The 22334-nt window shown below is 39.9% G+C and overlaps 1 protein-coding gene across 3 annotated transcripts in view; it reads left to right on the top strand.

Annotated features, from left to right (window-relative positions):
* The window catches only part of EXOC6 (exocyst complex component 6), a 195597-nt gene that overhangs the window by 150505 nt on the left and 22758 nt on the right, over nt 1-22334 (top strand). For all 3 annotated transcript variants that reach the window (XM_004701070.2, XM_045291179.1, XM_045291180.1), the window contains one exon: nt 4764-4837. In XM_004701070.2, the coding sequence (XP_004701127.2) occupies nt 4764-4837 (74 nt within the window). The remainder of the gene's footprint in view (nt 1-4763; nt 4838-22334) is intronic.

Raw genomic sequence — 22334 nt, 5'->3', positions numbered from 1 at the left:
CCTGGTTCACTCTGGGTACATTACCTAGAAGAAATTTGAGTTCTCACAACTCTGCCATGAAGTTGATTCTGACTCATAGTGATCCTTATAGGACAAGTTAGAACTGCCCCAGTGGGTTTCCAAGAGTATAAACCTTTATGAGAGTAGAAAGCCTCATCTTTCTCCCTCAGAGAGGCTGGTGGTTTTGACCTGCTGACCTCATGATTAACCGCCCAGCACGTAACCACTACACCACCAGGGATCCTCTGAGTTCTCATTAGCTACTTTAAATCTTCAGATCTAGCTAGGAATTCTAGGCAATCTCTTCAATATGCAGACTCATAAGTATTCGTACTATAGATTATTGATATTTATATTGAGTTATTCATTTAGTTACAAAATTACCTTATTTTATATAAACTTGTCTTGTTATCCATTGGAAAAGTTTTGAGATTTAAGCTTTACCTCTTTTCCTTCCCATTTAATGTTGGTCTGATTTTTGGTCAATTTGCTATGATGCTGTCAGCAGGTTTTCTTCTCCTTTCCTAAGCCCCTGACAGTTCTAACGCCCATGTTTTCTTATGCAAATTGTTCACATTCCCTACTTTGCAGTAAAGGTAACTGCTTTAGACCTCATTCCCTGTGTATTTGACTTCAGGGCATGTTAAGCAGTTAGGACTTTACTTCTTAGTAATCTTCCTTTTCCCCATACCCCACTCTGTACATCTGTGTATAGACCCTGAGGGCAGAAAGGACTTGTTTTCTCATTTTAAAACAAACAAAAGAGCATTGTGTATGTGTGTATATGTATAAATTTTGTATATTATATATATGTGTGTATAAACATATAAATATAAATAACTCATGCTTTTGTCAATAGCTATTTTTAATTTATTCTCTTAAGACTTTAAATTGCAAATTTGGAAGACACTTTGTTATCATACTCACAGGCATACGCAGAATGTGTTTTATGTTGTCACTTTCATCTAAATTAATTCAAACTCCTCTTTTCCCACTTAGCCTGGTACAAGGCTAGCACAATTTTACTACATTGTTATCTTAGTAGACATTCCCAGAAAAGATCTGGCCATCTTCCTCTCCAATCTTTCTTTTTTTCCAATCTTTCCATAAGAGTATTTCTAAACCTTGAAATCATTAAGTTAAATAAGCTAGTAGAAAATTAGAAGACATAATATATTATGACATTATTTTGTTTTTGTAAAGGAAATGGCCAAGTTGGAAGCCTTAAGAGAGAAAGCAAAGATTTAGAATAATTTAACTTAAAACAAAACTAAACAAAACAAAACATTGGAAGCCTGGAACCTATTTCTAAATATCTTCTTAGAACACCAGGCTCGATGGCTGGCTTTTTCCCCCCATACCACTAATGGCATGGCAAAGGGGAGCCCTGGTGGCATAGTGGTTACGAGTTAGGCTGCCATCCACAAGATCTGCAGTGCGAAACCACCAGCTCCTTCCTGGGAGAACCATGAAGAGTTAGTCTTGGAAACTCACAGGGGGACCTTGCCCTATAGAGTTGCTGTGAGTCAGCATCTACTTGATGGCAGTGCGAATGCCACAGTTAATTAACAAACACAAGGATACAACGGTAGGGAATTAAGCATTATTATTTTTTAAGTACAAAGCTGGCTCAGGAAGGACAACGTCAAAATATACAAAATGAATATCTGGGCAAGCCAAGAAGGGATTTGAACACAGTAACTTCAAGGGATCGCAAAAATTAGTCACCGGCTCTTAAGAAACTTCTGAGGTTGGAATTGACCTCAAGGATTCTTGGGTGACAATGGGGAAATAGATCTATGTGCATATATTTATTGGTTTAGTACTAAAGTAGCAGATGGACACTGGGTCTCTACTAAAGTACTCCCTCAATGCAAAAAACACTTTGTTTTATTAAACTGGCATTCCATGATGCTCACCTTCCTGACACAATCGCCTAAGACAAAGTGGGTACATAAGTAAATGTGACGAAGAAAGCTGATGGTGCCCGGCTATCAAAAAATATAGCATCTGGGGTCTTAAATGCTTGAAGATAAACAAGTGGCCATCTAGCTGATAAGCAATAAAGCCCACATGGAAGAAGCACACCAGCCTGTGTGATCACGAGGTATCGATAGGATCAGGCATCAAAGAAGAAAAAAAATCATCATTGTGAATGAGGGGGAGTGTGGAATGGAGATCCAAAGCCCATCTGTAGGCAACTGGACATCACCTTACACAGTGGTTCTCAACCTTCCTAATGCTGCGACCCTTTAATACAGTTTTTCATGTTGTGGTGACCCCCGACCATAAAGTTATTTTTGTTGCTACTTCATAACTGTAATTTTGCTACTGTCACCCCTGTGAAAGGGTCATTTGACATCCATAGGGGTTGCCACCCACAGGTTGAGAACTCTAATTTTGCTACTGTAACCCATGTGAAAGGGTCATTTGACTCCCAAAGGGGTTGTGACCCGCAGTTGAGAACCGCTGCCTTACGGAATGGTCACAGGGAGGGGAGGAGCCAGTCAGGGTGCAATATAGCACTGATGAACCATACAACTTTCCTCTAGTTCTTTAATGCTTCCTCCTCCCCACCCCACCCCCACACTATCGTGATCCCAATTCTACCTTACAAATCTGGCTAGACCAGAGCATATACACTGGTACAGATAAGAGCCGGAAACACAGGGAATCCAGGACAGATAAACCCCTCAGGACCAATAATGAGAATAGCCATACCAGGAGGGAAAGGGAAAGGTGGGGGGAGAAAGGGGAAACTGATCACAATGATCTACCTATAACCCCCTCCCTGGGGGATGGACAATAGAAAGGTGGTCAGTGTAAGATATGAAAAAAATAATAATAATTTACAAATTATCAAGGGTTCATGAGAGAGGGATGGTGGGGAAGGGAGTAGGATAAATAAGGAGCTGATACCAAGGGCTCAAATAGCAAGAAAATGTTTTGAGAATGATGATGGCAACAAATGTACAAATGTGCTTGACACAATGGGTGGATGGATGGATTGTGATAAGAGTTGTATGAGCCCCCAATAAAATGACTTTTTTTAAAAAAGAACTCTTGGAACCACTGTTGTTATAACCTGCTCTTGGGGTGGCCCCAACAAGTGGTGACCTTACACCCAGCAAAATAAAGCACCGCCCAGCCTTGTGTTAGCCCCACAATCACTTAGGATACACCTGTTATGATCCAAAGGGTTTTCACTGGCTGCTTTTCGGTATATCATACTTGCAGGTATCATTGAAATGAGCTAATTTTTGCCTGATATTTGAATTAAATCTTACCGCATTATAAAACCAAAGCAAAACCAAACCTCCTGCCATCAAGTCCGTTCCAAAAGCGTCAGTCTTTACAGGATCAGACAGCCTCACGAGCCTTTCTCTCGAGCCACTCCAGGGAGAAAGATAGGCCTTTGTACTCCGATAAAGCGTTACAGCCTCTGAAACAAACTCACAGGGGCAGCCTGCCCTTTAGGGTCGTTATGAGTTGGCATTGACTGAATGCATGAGATGAGAGCGGTTGTGGCCAGGAGCCCTGGTGGAGCTGTCCACCACTAAGCATTGCACTGCTAACCACAGAGTCCGCCTAAACTCCCAGCCAGTCCTTGGAGTAAAGAAGAGGCAGTCTACTCCCATAAAGATTTACAAAGAATTCAACACTGAAAACTGCTCTTAATACCAAAGCAGCTCCTGAGAATTTCACTCTATTGTAGAATAAAGTATATTCTTAGTGGCAATACAGAGCATTAGCTTTAAATAATACTTAATATAGTCTTTTTTTAAAGGCAAGAGACTAGGAGACACTGTAGACTTACATTAAAAAATGCGTAAGGATGCCAACGTGGAAAATAACATGGAAGTTCCTAAGAATTTAACCCTAGAATTATCATATGACCTTTCTTATGAACAAGAATTCTTTTGTCTTCAAACTAACTAATACTGGAATTGTCTTTAGCCTAACAGTGCTAAGATTTTGAATGCACAAAAAGTAAATTGTTGAAAGAAAAAATAATTTTTAATCATTTTATTGGGGGCTCGTACAACTCATCACAATCCATATATCCATCCATCGTGTCAAGCACATTTGTACATCTGTTGCCATCATCATTCTCAAGAAAGAAAGTTTTCATAAGGAAAAGAAAATCATGTCGTAATTCACCATTTTTGTTTTTAAAAAGCTAGAATTCTTTTGTTTCCCCAACGACTCAGTTATTAAAAGGTGTAAACAGACATTCTGGGATCACCCTGGCTTTGCAAACTTAGAACATTTTGCCGGTTGTCTGCATGTGAAGTGGACGTCTTACCTTGGGGTCTCTTTCTTTCATTACTGTTAGCTAGAATGGGGGTTTTATAGAACATATGCCACAACCAAGCAGATGTTTAGAAATACAGTGACAGCCGTGAAATTGGTACAGTTTCAAAATGCTTTTATAATCATTCGCCTGAGGCCAACAGTTAGAAGACTTCTTGATTGAAGCCTGTTACTTCTCTTGAACTTTATGTAGGATAACCCTTCTAAATATATTATAATTAAGGATTACCGTGATTAACTGGCAGATTAGGAGTTTAAAATTATTAGAATAGTTGTGGTGGTGGGTGTGGAAAACATTCTCAGCAGTGGGAATTGATGGTTTTAAACAGTCTTCATTTGAAAGGGCTAAGTGAAATTATTATATTTGTAATGAGGAGAAACTAATTTAGTGGTTAACTCCTTGTATATTTTGCCATCTTTATGATCATTCTCTCTTTTCTTTTCAATAGTGTTTGCCAGCTCTGAGCCCGTCCCAGGATTCCAAGGGGACACCCTGCAGCTAGCGTTCATCGACCTCAGACAAGTAAGATGTGATAACACACTTTCCCGTGTATTGCCGTCTACTTCGTACTCCCCCCCCCTTCCTTTTGAATGTGTGTTTGCACTGAAACAGCTTGTTGCCTTGATACCTGCTTAATGTGTTCCAACGCTTCTCTCTCCTCCTCTGGCCAGCCGTCCTCTCCTCTGTGCTTCTCAGTCCCGTCAGTGGCAATTTAGTTTAGTCGTTGCTAGTGCTAAGCACACAGCTAAATAAAACTTTTCATTTTGGTTTAGGAGTACATGAAGTTTTTGTTATTACATAATGATTTCATGGCTGTGTATGAAAATTGGTGGTGTTAACCTTAAAATCAGAACCCAAGTTAAATGTAAAGTATGACGACCTAGAAAGGAGCTTTGGGCTTGAAATTCAGCAAGGATAAGGAAGGCTATTTTTATAAATGGTTTGTTTGCTTCCAGGGAAAAAAAAAGTATAAAACTGACTTTTTACGGATAACTGCTTGTAATCCTCTCCTGGTCACATAAGTCTGAGTCTAGAGCAAATGGGATCACTTTTTTGCTCTTCGCTTCATTTTACCACTTCGCTGCTTTATTGTCATTGTGCCTCCTTTTACCCTCTTTTCTATCTGCTCTCACTTTTTTCTTCTTACTCCTTCCTTCATCCTCCCCCCTTCCTTTCTTAATCCTAGGATTAAGGGCTTAATAAAGCCAGGGAGGCACACAGGCGTGGAGGAGGGGAGGTCTCTAGTAAAGGGCTCAGGAGTGCTAGAATTCAAAACAGGAGTCCCCGCTGCCCTTGGCAAGAAGAGCCACATGGAGATAGAATTAAATGAAAGCCACTGTGTATGAGTAAATCTATGCGTGGTGCGATTTCCTTGGGGGATGGAGACAGCTGGGGTGGGGGCTCCACCATCGCTAAGAGTGGGCTCTACCAGTGTGATGTTTAGAGCAGGACCGGTTGGAATAGTTATGGATGTCTGACCCCGGAAAGGGCTTGAGAATAAAGCTTTTTTTTTTTTTTTTTGGCTCTAATTCCAACCCAGTCTTCAACATTCATTATTGGGAGAAGAATGAGGTTGAAACCAACACAACATTACGATGAGATTGTTTCATCTTCTGGCGCTTAAAGTATGTTCAGAGAAGCAAAACACCCACAATCTGATGGTGCAGCCTTATAAGACAGTGGACCTTTTGTTGTTGTTGGTGGCCTTTTTGACTCTCTTGTTATAGATTTTTCTGTTTTTCAGTATATGAAGCCTGAGATGGCTGAATTTATAAAGACAATAGCTAGATTAAGGGTTCCCTGGGGGCATGCAGGAGCCATGGGGGAGCTGATATTAAGGAGTACAGGAAGGGAGAAAATGATTGTGGTAGCAGTTGTACAAGACTGCTTGATAGGTAGGACCAGTGGTGTGAGTGGCGAAACAGGGAGGATAGAGGGAGAGTGGGTAGGAAAGAGGGAACCAATTACAAGGAACTATATGTGACCTCCTCCCTGGGGGACGGAAAACAGAGAAGTGGGTGAAGGGAGCCGTCTGACAGGGCAAGATATGATAAAATAACAATTTATAAACTATCAAGGGCTCATGAGGGAGGGGGGAGCGGGGAGGGAGGGGAAAAATGAGGACCTAATGGGGCGGGGTTAAGTGGAGAGGAAATGTTTTGAGAATGATGAGGGCAATGAATGTACAAATGCGCTTTACACAATTGATGTGTGTATGGATTGTGATAAGAGTTGTATGAGCCCCTAATAAAATGATTTTTAAAAAAAGACTGCTTGATAGGACTGAACTATTGAATGGTATGACACCTAAATTATATCCTAATAAAATGGTTTGAAAAAAATAAGACTGAACCACATGGAAATAAATGGTTCATGTTCAAATCAGGTGTAGAAGGAAACTGGAAAAGTCATTCCTATCTCTGTTATATCTCTTAACATTTGAAATATATTTCTGTTTATATCTATTTGCCATTTTGCCATCAATCTTCAGCTATTATACCAAATAAGGAATACTGGTTTGGATGATCTAGATCATAGGTTCCCAAACTTACTTGCTCTACTGTCCCTTTCCAGGAAAAAAAAATGACTAAGCTTCTTGGCAATTAATTGTTTTTGTCTTATAGCCCATAATCCAGGATAAAGTGTAGGCATCTGTTTTTGCAGTCCTTCTGGATCATTTGAGGACCCCCTGTCCTCCAGGGATTGGAATTGCCCACTTGGGGAAACGCTTAGCTCGATCTGTAGATGATTAGCCTTGCTGAGTTAAGAAACCAAAAAACCAGTTGGCATTAAGTTGATTCCAAATCATGTGCCTTATAGGTACAATTGGGTTTCCAATGGCTAATGTTTCAGAAGTAGATCACCATACCTTTCTTCTAAAGTACTTCTCAGTGAACTTGATCCTCAAACTTATCTGTTAACAGTCAAGCATATTAACCCTTAGCACTACCCAGGGACTCCATGAGCTGGGGAAGGCAGTCGAAACTGAAGGCAGTGAATGCTTTCGTCCTAGCACAGGGGTTCTCAACTTGTGGGTCGCAACCCCTCTGTGGGGGGGTGTCGAATGACCCTTTCACAGGGGTTGCCTAAGACCATCAGAAAACACATATTTTCTATAGTCTTAGGAACCGAGACAGCACTCCTCTGTCCGCCTCCAGGCAGGTCCACCCACATGCAGATCTGCCCACATATGAGTATCCAGTGTGAAGACTGTTACCCATGCTACACCATGCTTCAAGACAAAATATCATTTATTTGTAATTAGAAATAAATATTTCACAGTATATAATTACATAGTATTTTTGTGATTAACCACACGTTTTAATTATGTTCAATTTGTAACAATGAAAATACATCCTGCATATCAGATATTTACATGACGATTCATAACAGTAGCAAAATGACAGTATGAAGTAGTCTCGAAATAATGTTATGGTTGGGGGTCACTACTACATGAGGAACTGTATGAAGGGTCACGGCATTAAGAAGGTAGAGAACCACAGAAGAGATAGTACAGGTTTCTATAAGAAGCAGTTTCCTCTGTTGTAGGACGGTTTCCCTGAACAAGATGATCTCATAGAGGAAACTTGAGTCTTTTACCAATTTGGAAATATGTGGTTATATCCTCATTTCCCAGTGGGATGTGGCCACTTCCTGGAGCGAGTTCCCTGATAGTGGGCACATGTGTTCAACAGTCCAGAGGACAACTATGAGATGAGTTGATGTCTACAAATAATGTCACAGATAATGTGAAGCTTATTATGTGATAATTTTGTATGAATTTGTATTCTCTAGTTTGTATGATAGTAACGAGTATATAGTCTCATCGCAGAATCGTAACTAGGTTCAAATAGTTTATGTGGTCAATTTCTGTTCTTTGACTTATTCGGAGAGATGGCCGGCTCAGTGTAAACTAAAACTCTGATGCCTGCTACTTTTTCCATCAAAGATAATCATTTGGTGGCAAAGAAGATTTCTCATCAGCAGCATATAGCTCAGTTGGGATTTCTTACACAGATTTAATAAATACGAGTAAACGGACCAAATTTACTTTTCAAATATCTAACAGAAGGCAACAAGTCCTGGTTGGCATATAATTTCTTTAAATGTATTTTCTTAAGAGACTTTTAAGTGAGACAAATATATATTATGAAACATGGGGAATTGTATAATATGTAGAATTATTAAATTTATCAAAAGATGTAGAGTTTCCAGAATAAAAGATTATTTAGGAATAACTATGTATGTGTCTGTATGGATTGTGATAAGAGTTGTACGAGCCCCCAATAAAATGATTAATAATAAAAAATTTTCAATTTTCCAAAAAAGAAAAAAGACTGTGTGTGCAAAGCCCTTCGGAAATACGGTAGTCAGCATGCAGTTGGAAGTGACTCCAGAAAAGAAAGTTTTGATAAGCCAGTTTTTGACACATTACTTTTTTCAAAGGGCTTAAAAATATGTCCCCTGATAATTAGTGCTAAAATTTAATTACTTTCAAATTTCGTATATTCTGAAATGAGAATATGCAATTAATTGTTATTTTACCTACTCAACCTTTATAGACTAACTTGACAACTTGAATTTTATTGTTTCAGAAACTTAGATTTAATAAACTAATAATAAATTTAAAAAAAACTATCTTTGATTTTAAACTAAGTTAACATTTAAAATGGTGAAATGTCAAGAATGAGAATTGACCAAAGAATAAAATCAGTCTTGCAAATGACTGAAGCCTTCTATGCAATAACCCAAGTTTCTGTTAACAGATGTCAGTGATTGATTAAATAAGGATGCACTGAAGTTTCTGTGGTGCTTTTATGTTCCTGGCTTTCCAAAGCTGTTTCATAGTCTATTCTTGTAATACTTTTATATGAAGAAGCATATTATCAAATCTAATGGGGGTGCTAACACCTTTCTTTACATCGCAGTCTGGTGTCTGTGTTTCCTCCTTTCTCGCAGTCTGTGATCCATTTCTGTCTTAATAGGGGGCTGACAGTTTGTTTCAAGTGTACTTAGAAAGGCAAAGAGCCCTTTTCATAGCGCTTCTAAGGGGTCATGCTTCTGGTTTTCAGTCTGAATTCGATACTGCTTCATGAATTGCAGGGTATGAAAGATTAGGAAGTAAGTCCAGTGGTCATATTTTACCTGCCCACCCGGACTTTGCCCCAAGGTCAAACTCCTGATATTTGCTGTTCTGAATAGAGGAGTTGATGACAAGTTTGAGCTGATACAAGAGGAAAGTTAGAACCATATCAAAGCTGAAGGCAAGAGAATTGGGACTCAATGAGAGACCCCAGCTAAAAGATGGATCAGGATTGCCCTCTTCTAAAGGAAAGGAAATAGTTGACCTGTGAGTGAAAAGACTATCGTTCTGCCAATCACTTACTTGCTAATGGAAGCCAGTTATCTCAACAACATCTTAAGACCTACTGCCCCATAGACAATGAGAAAGATTAGCAAGCATTGGTACTTCATTTTGTGACTGCATTGCCTCAATCAATTTTAAATGTACTCTTTGAATGTGATTTGTATGAGTGCTTTTTTTTTAAACCAAGTAAAGCATATTCCCCCATCCCTTTTTGAAATTAACTCACTAAATAATGAAGACTTTGATATATCTATGCATGTCTGTTTTCTTTTGCAAAAACCATCTATTGTGTGAAGCTTAATCTTTCAAGTAGATTTCAGATGAGTGTGTGAAAACTTTTTGATACCATATGAGAACTTTAGAATTTTAGTTATTTTTATAAGATTTTCTGGGTTATATGTAACATTCAGTGATAATTTTTGTAATTCATTCTTAATACATAGAAATATTTTATTAAAGGGTACTGGAAAATATGATGTTCTATATAACTTTATTGTCCAGGTAACGATTATTTTTTTAATCACCAAATCTTTTCTAAAATAGCCATTTTTATGGGGGAGGGGCAAGCTCTGTCCTAGCTTCTTAATAAGTGTAAAGCTCACAGTAGATTGAGCATCTATGGCTCAGTTCTATTTCAATGATCCTATTTCACTTTATGATAAGTTCCTTACTTAGGCTTGACATCAGTCTACATTTGACAACATCTTGACCTTCCTTTAACAAGATGGAGACATTTAGGTTGGTTGGCTGATGGTGCAGTTAGATGTGTTTGCTGCTAACAAAGCAGCCTCTTGTCCAAAGAATGGTGGCTAATATATCACATCACCCTAGAGTAGTGTTTCTCAAAATTCCTTCCAGGAACATTAATTTCTCAAAATTATCTTTGAAAAGACCAAGGTCAATTAAGTTTGGAAACTTTTTCCATACACATACTTTCCATAATACCTTCTCAGCATCTTGCCTTGTGCCTTAGACTTAAAAACTGAGAAGTTCTGCAAAAACCCCATTTCCCAAACTTATAGCAGACTGTCTTCCTCACTCATTTTGGGAGGTGTTACACGGGACACAAGGAGCTGTGGTTGCTCTAGCAGGTAAGCATTCAATTGCTAACCACAAGGTCAGTGGTTCAAAACCACCTGCCACTCCAAGGGAGAAAGATGAGGCTATCTGCTTCTGCAAAGATTTTAAATGCCTTGGAAACACTAGGCAGGGTCACTATGATGCTTTTGGTACATGGGACATCTTTGAGATGTACTTTTTGTAACCCTTAAGGAAGACTATGAACAACTTCTGATGTCTGCCTGTGATAGTTTGGGATTACTTTTTTTTTTTTTAAGGAATGACTTGTATAAAGGCATAGAAGAAATATGAATTATATGTGCAGGAAGCTAGAACAGACATTTAAGATGACAGAAAATAGAGTTAAAGTACTCTCAGCAGGCTTAAGTGATGGGCCAAAGCCAACAAGATTAAATTTAGCAAAGAACACTGTAAATGGTATACTCGAGTTTTAAAAATTAAACTTAAAACTATACAGGCTATAGGTAAAGATCTGGTAGTTTTACTTGACTCCCATAGAGCCAAGAGTGTGCAAGGAATTCTTAGATTTAATAAAAGGATAATCTTTGGGTCAGACTTCACTGAGCTCTGGGGCTGTTAGACTGTGCCTGGAGTATTGCATCATTCCACAGACACTCACAAATTGGAGCGCACACAAGAGGGAGTTCCAAGACTGGTACGGGATCAGATACTGCCGTCATAGGAAGAGCCTTTGAAGAAATTGGGAATCTTTAGTACAAAGCCTCCGAAGTTTTCCCTTGTTGAAGAAAATCACATGTGTGGTTCTTATTAGCCGAGACATGAGTTAGATTTACCATTTTCTTTTTCCGATTATCATCATGTACCATGATCTTATACTTTTCCTTTCCCCATCAAGGATTAAGTCCTGTTTTGAAGTTATTGACCATGAGCAAACTCGGGAAAAGGGAGTGAGGGATCATTTCTCTAAACTCTATCATTTGAACTGTGTAAAATATATTTGAATCGCGTAGCATATGTGCTTTATTGAAGTGGAGCATATGTTCAGGCACATCATCTCTGTAACACTCAGACAAAGAGAGAATGTTACCAATATCTCAGAAGAAGCCCCTCACGCCAGGCCTCTTTCCATTACTCATCCCTGCTTCAGAGCATAACCTTTTAACTTTAGAAGTTTTGCTGAATGTTGAACTTTATATAGATGAAGTCATTCAGTATAGCTTCTTGGCCCTGCCTGCCTTTGCTATGTACATGACCAGTTTTAATAAATCCAAGTATGTGTCACCTGACATCCAAAATTCCTTCTGTGAAATAGGATATTCTATGATTTGGATGTTGTTCCAACACCAGGTTACATATAGTATATGTAATATAGTATATATGTTTGTGTGTATTCGATATATGTTTATATATAGTATATATGTTTGTGTGTATTCGATACACATATCCACATAGATCAAAAGAACCCCGTTAGCTCCTGGAGCCATGGGGTTCTCAGAGCAGCCCCAAAGAGCCTGCTTGGAATTGGAAGGAAGCCCATTAGCCTGTTGGGTGGCTGGGCAAGACATACACCTGTGGCAGACTTGGAAGCCACATCAGCTCTGGCTTGGCGACTGCAGGCAGCGCTGTGTTTCTGGAGCTAGCTCAGGGGCTATGGTGAGCCACGGCAGCTGAGAGAACAACCCATCTTTGGCACCGCAAGCCCCACACCTCCCATCCTCCTGATTCTCTTCTGAGCAAAGCTCCCTGCCGCGCCCCAGGGCATCTGTGTGTAGACCATTGCCCAGTGGATGTTATGTGGTGCAAATCTGTACTCGAAGGCAGTTTTCCAAAACAATTGTGCATGTTTACCCGTCAGCGAAAAGTGTAGCAGCGTTCCAGTTACTTCACATTCTTGCCATCACTTGATGCTGTCTTTCTGTGTCAGCCATTTGGTGGGTGTGTAGTGGTTTTCCATTGTGATTTTAATTGGCATTTTCTTGAACGTCTTTACAATATGTTCATTAATCATCTGAATATTTTTGTGTGGTTGAATTATCTGTACAGGTTTTTGCCAGTTTTTTCTACTGGCTGATAGAATCTCTCTTTATTCTGGATTTCTAAGTCCTCTGTCAGATATACAAATGGTAGATATCTTCTCCTGAGTGACATGTGTGTTCACACCTAGTGTGTCTTTATTAACAGAAACTCTTGATCTTCATGAAATCCAATTTGTCATTTTCCCCCTTCGTTTGTTGTGTTTTGAATGGCCTGTTTTAGAGAATGTTCGCTTACCTCTCCTCCTGCCCTGCTGAGATCATAAAGATATTTTTTTCTATTTTTCTTTTAAGAAGTTTTATTGTTTTACCATACATATTTCAGTTTACAGTCCATCTGGAGTTTATTTTTGGGCATGGTGTGGGGTGTAAGGTTCAAAATTCATTTTGTTCCATATGGTTATCCAAATGAAAAGACCTGGATCTCATTGCATTTGAATATAAAATAATTGTAAAATACAAGTCTGTGAGACATAAATTATATATACGTCTAATGTATAAGTATAGTCGTTTCTGTTGTCTCGCAGTTTACCATAGGCCTGTAGTTCGTGGTTCATATTCCTCATTAGCACATTAGTGAATTGATTGTAGATTTTCTTTTCCATTTTTTCACCAGCCTAACTATAAACTCTCAGCACATCAAAGGGTATTATAAAACACAAAGCAATTCTAGAGTACTTAGAGCAAAGTAGGCTAGAGGCAATATAAAAGGAAAAGAAGGAACTAGTAGACAAGCTCATGAAGCCAAGAATTTAAATTTCTTTGTTCACTGCTTATGCCCATTGCATAAGTTGAGTCAATAAATGTAAATATTTGAGCTATATGCAGAAGTGTTCTTTGCTGTTAGGAATTGAGATATCCCCTTATAATGGTGCACAGAAGTAAGTGTGCTTTCAAAACACCAATGTTTCCAACACTGTGGCTTGGGACAGTAACTCATGAAGAAAGTAAAGCATGCGCAGTGCCCACGTTCCTCTCGTCAATTTCACCATCTCATTAGCCCGTGAAAGGCTTTGAAAAGACATATAGTCAAGGTATAACCCATCCCCCCCGGGCCCCAAACCAATTTGAACATGGACCCCCCCTGCTTCAACACTCTCCCGCGGGGTGGCTGGTGGTTTCCAACAGCCGATGTTGCAGTTAGCTGCCCAGCTCGGGACCCACTGGTCCCCCGACTCTGGAGGATAATGGACCTCTGGTTAGCACAGCATACTTCACTCATACGGAATAATCTGTTTTTAAGAAGCATGAAAAGGTAACACCGGATTGTTTGCGAAGAATGAGAAGTTTTAATGGGAAATTAAAATCCCAATCCCTGTGCAGTTCAGATCCGAACGCTTGTCGGAGTCCTCAGTGAAGCATCAAAACTCTTGTTATAGAGCCACCTGGTGCATTCTTGGAGAGAACGGAAGCTAGGTTGATTACTCGCTCTTTTCTTTTTAATGCACTGCAAATATCACAAGTAAACAGATGGGGAAATGTGGGAGGGTAGATGTGTTGATGAAGACTCTGGTGGCGGAGAGGGTGATGCGATGGGCTGGTAACCAGCCTCAAGGTCAGCCATTGGAACCCACCAGGCGCTCTGCTCCTGCAGAAACCCAGAGAGACGGCTCCACTGGATGTTCTGATGCAATGTTCACGGCAAACTCCACAGTTTTCTCTTTGGTGTAAAGATTGTCTCCTCCTGTGAAGAAGGAAATGCAGTATTAAGTTGCTTTTTCACGATACTTGTACCTTTCCTTAAGAAAGACAATTTAATTCTTACCAAAATAAGATCCTTAAAAAAAATTAAATAGTATTACTATTTAATGGGACAAAAAATGTGATTTAGGAGAAAGATAAGACTTTCTATTCCCGTAAGGATTTTCAGCCTTGGAAACCCACAGGGCCAGTACCACTCTGTTCTTACAGGGTGTAAACTATGAGTGGAAATCAACTCCATGGAAGGGAGTGAGAATAAATGTAATTAAAAAAAAAATTTTTTTTTAGTTTCTGAAGTCCTTCAGAAGATAAATATATATATATTTGCCCACATGCCTTACTTTACACATGTATTTACCTGTAAGTACCTACGGAGATCCAAAGGCAGACCTGGGCCAGTGGGGGGGGGGGGGCGGGGTGGTGGTGGTGGTGGTCTGTGTGACGAGATTAAGATCTACTTGGTTCAGTTGATCTCTCTTACCTGCCTTCCAACTCTTCTTTCCAGGCACAGGAGGAAGCACTGAGTAATTTGTTTTTCTTTCTGACAACATGGCAGGAATGGCCAGATAAGTTGGGAACCCATGGTCTAGCCCGTGTCTATTTTTAATGGAATGGCTCATAAAATGACTTTTCCCGGATCTGATTTCTTTCATAACAAATTACAAACGTTTGCCACTTATTGGTCCCCCACCACCACCACCCAGCCTTTGAGTCCACAGGCAGGATTTTAAAAAATGATTATTTTTTTTATTGTAAATTAGATGGGGGTTTACATAATCAGCCCTGTATTGAACAGTTTAAACTCTAGTTTACCCTTCCCCTGCTCCTTGATTTCCCGTCTCCCTCCTGTGGACTACTTCCTTCCATTCCACCCAGTTAGCATCTGCCCCAGTCTAGCCGTGGGCAGAGATTGGAGAGTATCTTGGGGACTTTGGGTTGGATAATTTAGGAGAGCCATGTAACATTTTGCTTGGATTTGTATTTTTTCCAAGGTGAGGGCCCAGAATTTTCAACAGGTTCTCAAAGACGGCGTGTATGATTCAGAATGATTAACTCACCACCACTGCTGGGGAGAAAGGGAGAAGAGTCTGAAGCAGTGGGATCCCTGGGGAGCTGCCCGTTTTCAGATATGTACTCACCTGCGCTAGGCATTACTGTGATACATCGGTGATCAAGATTGCCCAGAGAGATCTCTACTCTCCCAGGTTTTTTATTGTTGTTGTTGTTGTTGGAAGAACCACAAGAAATAGTGATCCTTTTAAATAGCATTAGATGATATAAGAAGTATAAAACAGATTAGTAAGATTGAGGGTGAGGTATAGGCTGGATGGTCAGGAAAAACCTCCTGGAGGAAGGGATGTTTGAGCAGATATCTGAATGAAAAGGAGCCAGCCTTGGGAGCTCTGAGGAGAGGCAAAGGGAAGAGCACCCGCAAAGACTTAAGGAACACCAAAAGTGGACTTTGACTCCTAGTGAACCTGTGGGACAGGGTAGAACTGCCCCTTTTGGTTTCTGAGACTTTAAACCCTTACAGGTGTAAATAACTTCATCTTCCTCCTGCAGAGCAGGTGGTGGGCTCAAACTTCTGACCCTGCGGATAGCAGTGCTTAATGCATAACCCACTTAGCCACCTGAACCAAAGTGAGCAAGGGGAAGAAAAGTGCAAACATGTAGGTCTTTGAAGACCTTAAAGAGTTTGGATGTTGTTATGGATTGACTACTCTTGATCATAATCCCATTTGAGGCTGGCTCTTGGTTGTTATATTAATGAGATGGTCTAGGGTGTGTTTTAAATCAATCTCTTTTGAGATGTAAAAGACCATAATGAACTAGCAACTAGTGAGCAAGCACAATGGGAGGAAGATAGATGCCCCGCCTTCCCTGATCTCCAAGAACCAAGCTGAAAAGAGGGCATGAGCTGGCACCCTGCAGTCAACAGAGCTGGCACCCTGCAGTCGGACTCATTGACTCCTGAGCAGAGAGAAAATAAATGTCTGTCTGTGAAGGCCACAGCCTTTACATCCCTGAGACAGATGCTAGGTATGAGGGAGAAACCGTCAAGAGATTTAGGCGGGCCGTGCGTTGATTAGATTTTTAAAAGATGATTCTGGTTGCTTTGAGGAGAATAGATTAAAGAAGGACAAAATTAGAAACAGGAAGAGCAATTAGAATGTTATTTAGGTAGTCTGGGTGACAGATGACTGAACTGCTAGTGCTTAATTACTGATTATGTAATTCACTATTTCACAGTGGCCTCTTCCATGTGGACTCAGAAAATCTCAGTTTCCAGGACTAGAAGTAATAGTATCCTGAGCAACTGGTTGGTTTTTAATCTCAAAAGTACTGTACAGTATATAAAAAACCCAACTCACTGCCATCGAGTCAATTCTGGCGCATTACAATCCTGCAGGACAGGGTGGAACTGCGCTCGTGAGTTTCCAAGCCTACCTCTTTCCGGGACTAGACAGCCTTGGATGTCTTCGGCAGAGCAGGTGGTAGTTTCAAACTGCTGACCTTGTGGTTAGCAGCCCAGCTAATTATACTTCTTTAATTTGCAGCTAGAAATCTCAGGGCTAAATTTGTAATCCATTTCTAGGATATAGGACAGTATCACAAAGAATTGTACACTGCCTTCTTCATCTGCTCACCTAACATGCCTGCCCTGACTGTACCCAGTTAACGTGTTGCATTTATTTTGTATGGATTTACGTAAGTTGCCTTAAGCCCTCTTAGAACAGCGAAATGTAAATAAATTTACTAACTATTTTTTGTGGAATCCTAAAAATACTTACAGCAAAAATCATCATCTATGAATTCATTTTCTTATTTACTCATTCATTTTTTGAAAAACAAGTGCCTACTGAGTATCTCCTGCTCCAGATACTGGGGAAATAATTGTGAACGTCAGACAATAAAATCAGTGAAAGGTGATAAGGACTATGGAGAAAAAAATATAGACAGAGAAAAGCAAAAGCAAGAAAACCAAACCCAAGGCCAGTGGGTCACGTCAGACTCCTAGTGAGAAACCTTATAGGACAGGATAGAACTGCCCTGGAATTGAGTAGAGCTGCCACCTGGGTTCCCAAAACGAGCAAAACAGGGTGATTGTAGTTCTCAATAGTGCAATCAGGGAACACCTCATCAAAAAGGTCATCCTGGAGCCCCAAAATCTGAAGGTGGCAAGAGAGTGAGTGACGGAAAATGCTAGCAGTTGGAGGAGGGGAGGGGTCTTGAGGCAAAAGGATGAGCCATGTCAAACACTGAGGTGGGAGTGCGCTTATTGGGTTCGGAAACATTGAGGGACCTGACATATGGAGAAAAGTGAGCAAGGCTTTGGCCAAACTCACTGCCTGCTGCCTCATCGATTCCCTCCCCTGGGGACCGTAGAAGGATGGGCAGAACAGCCCCATAGAGTGAGTTTCAGAGGCAGTAAATCATTGCAGAAGCAGACGACCTCCTCTTTTCTCCACTGAGCACCTGGGAGATCTGTACCTCTGACCCTTCGATAGCAGCTCAGCACTGACCCCACTGTGCCATCAGGGCCCCTAAGGCTTTGGTATTTGGTCTAAATGAGATAGGAAGCTTTGAGCAGAGGAATGACATGGTCTGACTTAGATTTAAAACAGAATCGTTCTAGCCACCGTGTTGAGAAGAGACAGTAGGAGAGCCTGAGTGGAAGGCGGCAAGGAGATCCGTTTGGAATCTGTTTCTGTGAGCCAAGAAAGCAGTGTTTGTGGATTGGGCTAGGGGAGTCAGTAGAAATGGTGAGAAATGGTCAGGTTCTGCAAGGGATTTCTGTCCCACTCTTCCATGGTCTCTTTCTCTCATATGTTTAAGAAGAATGATTGTTCTCATTTAGTTAGCTTGACGTTTTGTTTTTTTCAATTTAAAAATTATATTAAGTTAAATGAGTACTCTTAAATTCTTAAATAAATCTCCTACCAAGTCAAACTCACTGTAGAAAATCTGCCTTTGCGTTTGACCATACTCCAGTTAATACTTACAGAAAGATGTTTCTAATTTGTTTCTTCTTTTAAAAAAAAACCAGAGATGGACACATATGTCCATTCAGATAGATGAGAAAATGAAGCCAGGTGTGCGGCTGAAAATAGCTTTAATGAATAGGATTGACATTTTCTTGGTTAATTTCACCTGTTAAAGCATCCCAAGTATGCTGAAACTACATTAACTGTATTGTCACATGTATTATTTCCATGCAAAGGAAATCATTGCCTATTGAATTAGTAAGGTCTAAATGTAGAAATGAATTTATCTGGAGACTTAAGAAAAAAAAGTACTTACTGTGCTTAGAAACTTCCTCCCAAAACCCGTGAAAGGATTGTAGAAGGCGTTTCTTAATAACAATTAGTGTTTGAGTCCCTAAATATGAGTGACGTTTGGGAATAGACATTCAAAATAAGAGATAAAGGAGATGGAGGATTAAGAAAAATCATTTGACCTTGTGAGAAAGAACAGTGAGCCAGAGAAAGAATGAACTCAGTAAGTTGAAGAGAAGGCAAAGTCGGTAAGCACCAGAGGGCTTGGAACGGACAATTGAGAATTTTTAAAGCATGGTATTTAGATAGTTGTGATTTCATTTGTTTGTAAAAATATATTTATGGCTCTGGAATAATTTTTAAATTGTTGTGAGGGACAAATCGGTGATTCCGTCTCGAAAGTTTGCCTGATGCCAGCCCTATACTGGTGTGGAAAATACAAACCTCCCAAGTTATATTTGTAGCAAGATATTATATAACATACACAAACAATTTGGAGCAAATGGTGGAAAATATTTTTTGTTGCAATGGGAGAAAGTCCCTCTTAAATGTAAAACCTTTTCGATGCATATTTATAGGCTTCTGGAGTGAAATAATTTTAGATCACTGACAGTCCTTTCCAGGTGGAAGGTTGTTGTTTTATCTTAGACCGGAAGGGGGGGGGGGGCTTGTTCTTTATTTAAGAATAAGCAAGCTGTTAATGCCACCCTCCTGTGCCTGTCCTCTACAGGAGAACATTGTCTATTGAAAGTGTTTTGAGGTTTTCTGAACCTCCTGAGAGAAAATCGAATGATGTGACCTTTGGTGATTTACTCACGAGTTTGGGGTTTGTTGTTGTTTTTCCCACATATCCGTTTCTCCTGGTAGCCCATAGCCGTCTTCTACTTTGCAGTTGCTGATAAAGCTTTAAAGTTTTGAATACCTGTTTTTAATCCCCACCATTGTGAGGAGACAGCAATGTGCCAGACAAAACAAACCTAATAAAGGAGCCCATGAGGATGCCTGCCACAACCAGATTCTGTCCACAGGCCACGCTTCCTGTCCCCCAGAGCGTTGTACCCTCCTCTTTACCTAGGCTTTAAAATCGGATCCTTAAGAGGAGAAAGTGAGATGAATGGAGAGGTGAGTTTTTTAATAAGTATACTTAGTTTCTAACGCTACTGTAGATATCTTCCATTATTTGTCTATCAGTTTTTAGTGTAGCATTCATAACTGTAATGAATGCTTGGTAATTCCACTAACTCTTATTTTCTCCTTTGTAGATATTGTAATCTTTTATTTGTGTTTTCCTCGCATAAAAGTCCTAACATCAATAACTTAGAGAAAAAAACAATTACTGATTCTTAAATTTTATTTCCCATTTATAGTTCTGTCACCAAAATAATATGTTTAGTAATGCTTGTTCCAAAGATAAAAATTAAAACAGGCAAGCATAGAAGATATTTTAATTAAAACACAGACATACACATATATGTTCATAGCCTGATTCTGAAGATTAAGTATTTTACATTTGAAAGGTATTAAAAGCATAAAATATATTAAGTTTTTACATGAAAGGAAACAAGACATCCATGCTTTATTCTTACTTAGTTCAGGAGAGAAGATGGTATTGCCATTACATTTTAATTAGGAATGAATGGTTTATAGGTTTTGGAAGGAAAGGTGTTTGGGGAATACGTAATAAATCTTGAGAAGATGGGACATGAGTAACTGAAGTGATAGTTTGAGAGCTGAGTTGGTTGGCATTCATGAGGATAGGGCTGGAAATAAAAACTAGCACATTCCGAGAGGTGTCTTCCTTAAAGGACAGAAACAAACGAGTGAAACGAAAAGCCTTCAGAGCTTCAGGGTGACGTGCTGGAGAGAAACCCGGGTGCAGAGTTGAGCCCTGCTTCCTTTCATGACTGGCACAACTTTAGGAAGCTGCTTGTGTCCCCAGCACTTTCGGAGATGCATTTTAATGGCTTAGTGAATTCTGTGAGGGGAAAACGTGTGCAGTTCTCTTTGGGGTAGGTCTTCGCCGTAGCGTGCCTTGTCTTCATTGCCAAAATGAGTGAATTGCAGGAAGCCTGTAGTCACATTCCCTGCCATCAAATCCATTCCGACTCACAGTGACCCTGTAGGACAGGGAGAACTCCCTCTGAGGGTTTCTGAGACAGTAGCCTTACAAGAGTAGAAAGCCTCATCTTTCTCCTGAGGAGCAGCCGGGGGTTTCAAACTGCTCACCTGTGGCTAACAGCTCAACACAGAACCACAGCATCACCAGGGCATACAGAAATCCTCAATTGGTCGAATCAGCAGTTACCATTCTGTCTGTACATGGGAAGGTCAGAGTGATAGCAAGGCTGGTGTGTCAGGTCTACGTCATGGTGAGCTATGAGTTGCTGACATGGCCTTCAACAACATTGCTTGGAGAAGAAGTGCCCTGGGTGCTTATCTCCCTCATGACTTTTCTCCACCCTTTTATTTGTAGTCTTGGAAATTCCTCCCCCATCGTTCCCCCAAATGATTAGAACCTTTAGTGGAAAAGTTCAGATATACTTCACCAGAGAAAGGCAGGGAAACCCTGATAAATACATACCAATCTTTTCCTCACAACTAACCCAGGGTTCTATTCTGAGGGACACGGCCAAGCTTTGGGAGTTCCGAAGGAGGAATTGTTTGGCCATAATTCTTGCCATGGAGACTGGGCGTCTGCCAGGGCTTTACTTTGAAATATCTGTCTTCTGCTTCTAATCTTAGGGCATCATAACATGCAATTCTTTTACCACTAGTCCAGTGTATTCTTTTATGATGAGGAAGAAGACACTTTTAAATAACAATTATTTCCACTATAATTAAACAAATCTTCTTTTGTTTGTATTATATTTGTTACTATATTGTATACACACCCTGCTTGCTAACACTTGTCCCGTGACTACTTCACAGGAACTTTCTTTAGAAGTTTTAAAGTCTTTGACTTCTTAAAGTATTAATGGGATTTGCCCAAGTTGTAGTATCCGAATGCTTGTCTAGAAATCATAGCAGGACAATGAGCTTGTTCACACAGCTCCTCCAGCAGGCATTTTTTCCGTAGACAATCCTGAGTTCATTTGAAGTGCCAAAGAATTAACGAAAGATGCACTGGGGTTTACTCTGAATATAACAAGATGAGACATCTCACAAAGTTTACCTTCAGGTCCAGATATTAGAAAAGTATGCTGCCCTTTGGGAGAGCTTAAATGATAAAGGATTAGCCTAAACCTACATGGCGCTGCCTTGTTCTTTTTCCCCTTTGCTCTAGTGCCGTAGTGCTGGGACGTTAGGGTTTTTATGCTTCAATATGTACGTGATTTGTGTGCGTGCTTTCAGTTATTGATAGAATTGTGAATGCATAATATTTTTATAGATTTTTAAGACTAAGACTAAGGTTAGAGCTAGGTTGTAGTTTAAAAATTACTCTTTAAAATGATTTTTTTTGGAGAATTAAAAACAAGCAAAAATCACAAAATTACAAGCATATGATACATACCGACTTTTTAAAAAAAAATCATTTTATTAGGGGCTCATACAACTCATCACAATCCATACATACATCAATTGTGTAAAGCACATTTGTA

Source organism: Echinops telfairi, unplaced genomic scaffold (genome assembly GCF_000313985.2).
Source record: "Echinops telfairi isolate 266 unplaced genomic scaffold, ASM31398v2 ScPeMD7_70;HRSCAF=299, whole genome shotgun sequence".
NCBI lineage: Eukaryota > Metazoa > Chordata > Mammalia > Afrosoricida > Tenrecidae > Echinops > Echinops telfairi.
This window is presented reverse-complemented; position numbering and strand designations above follow the sequence as displayed.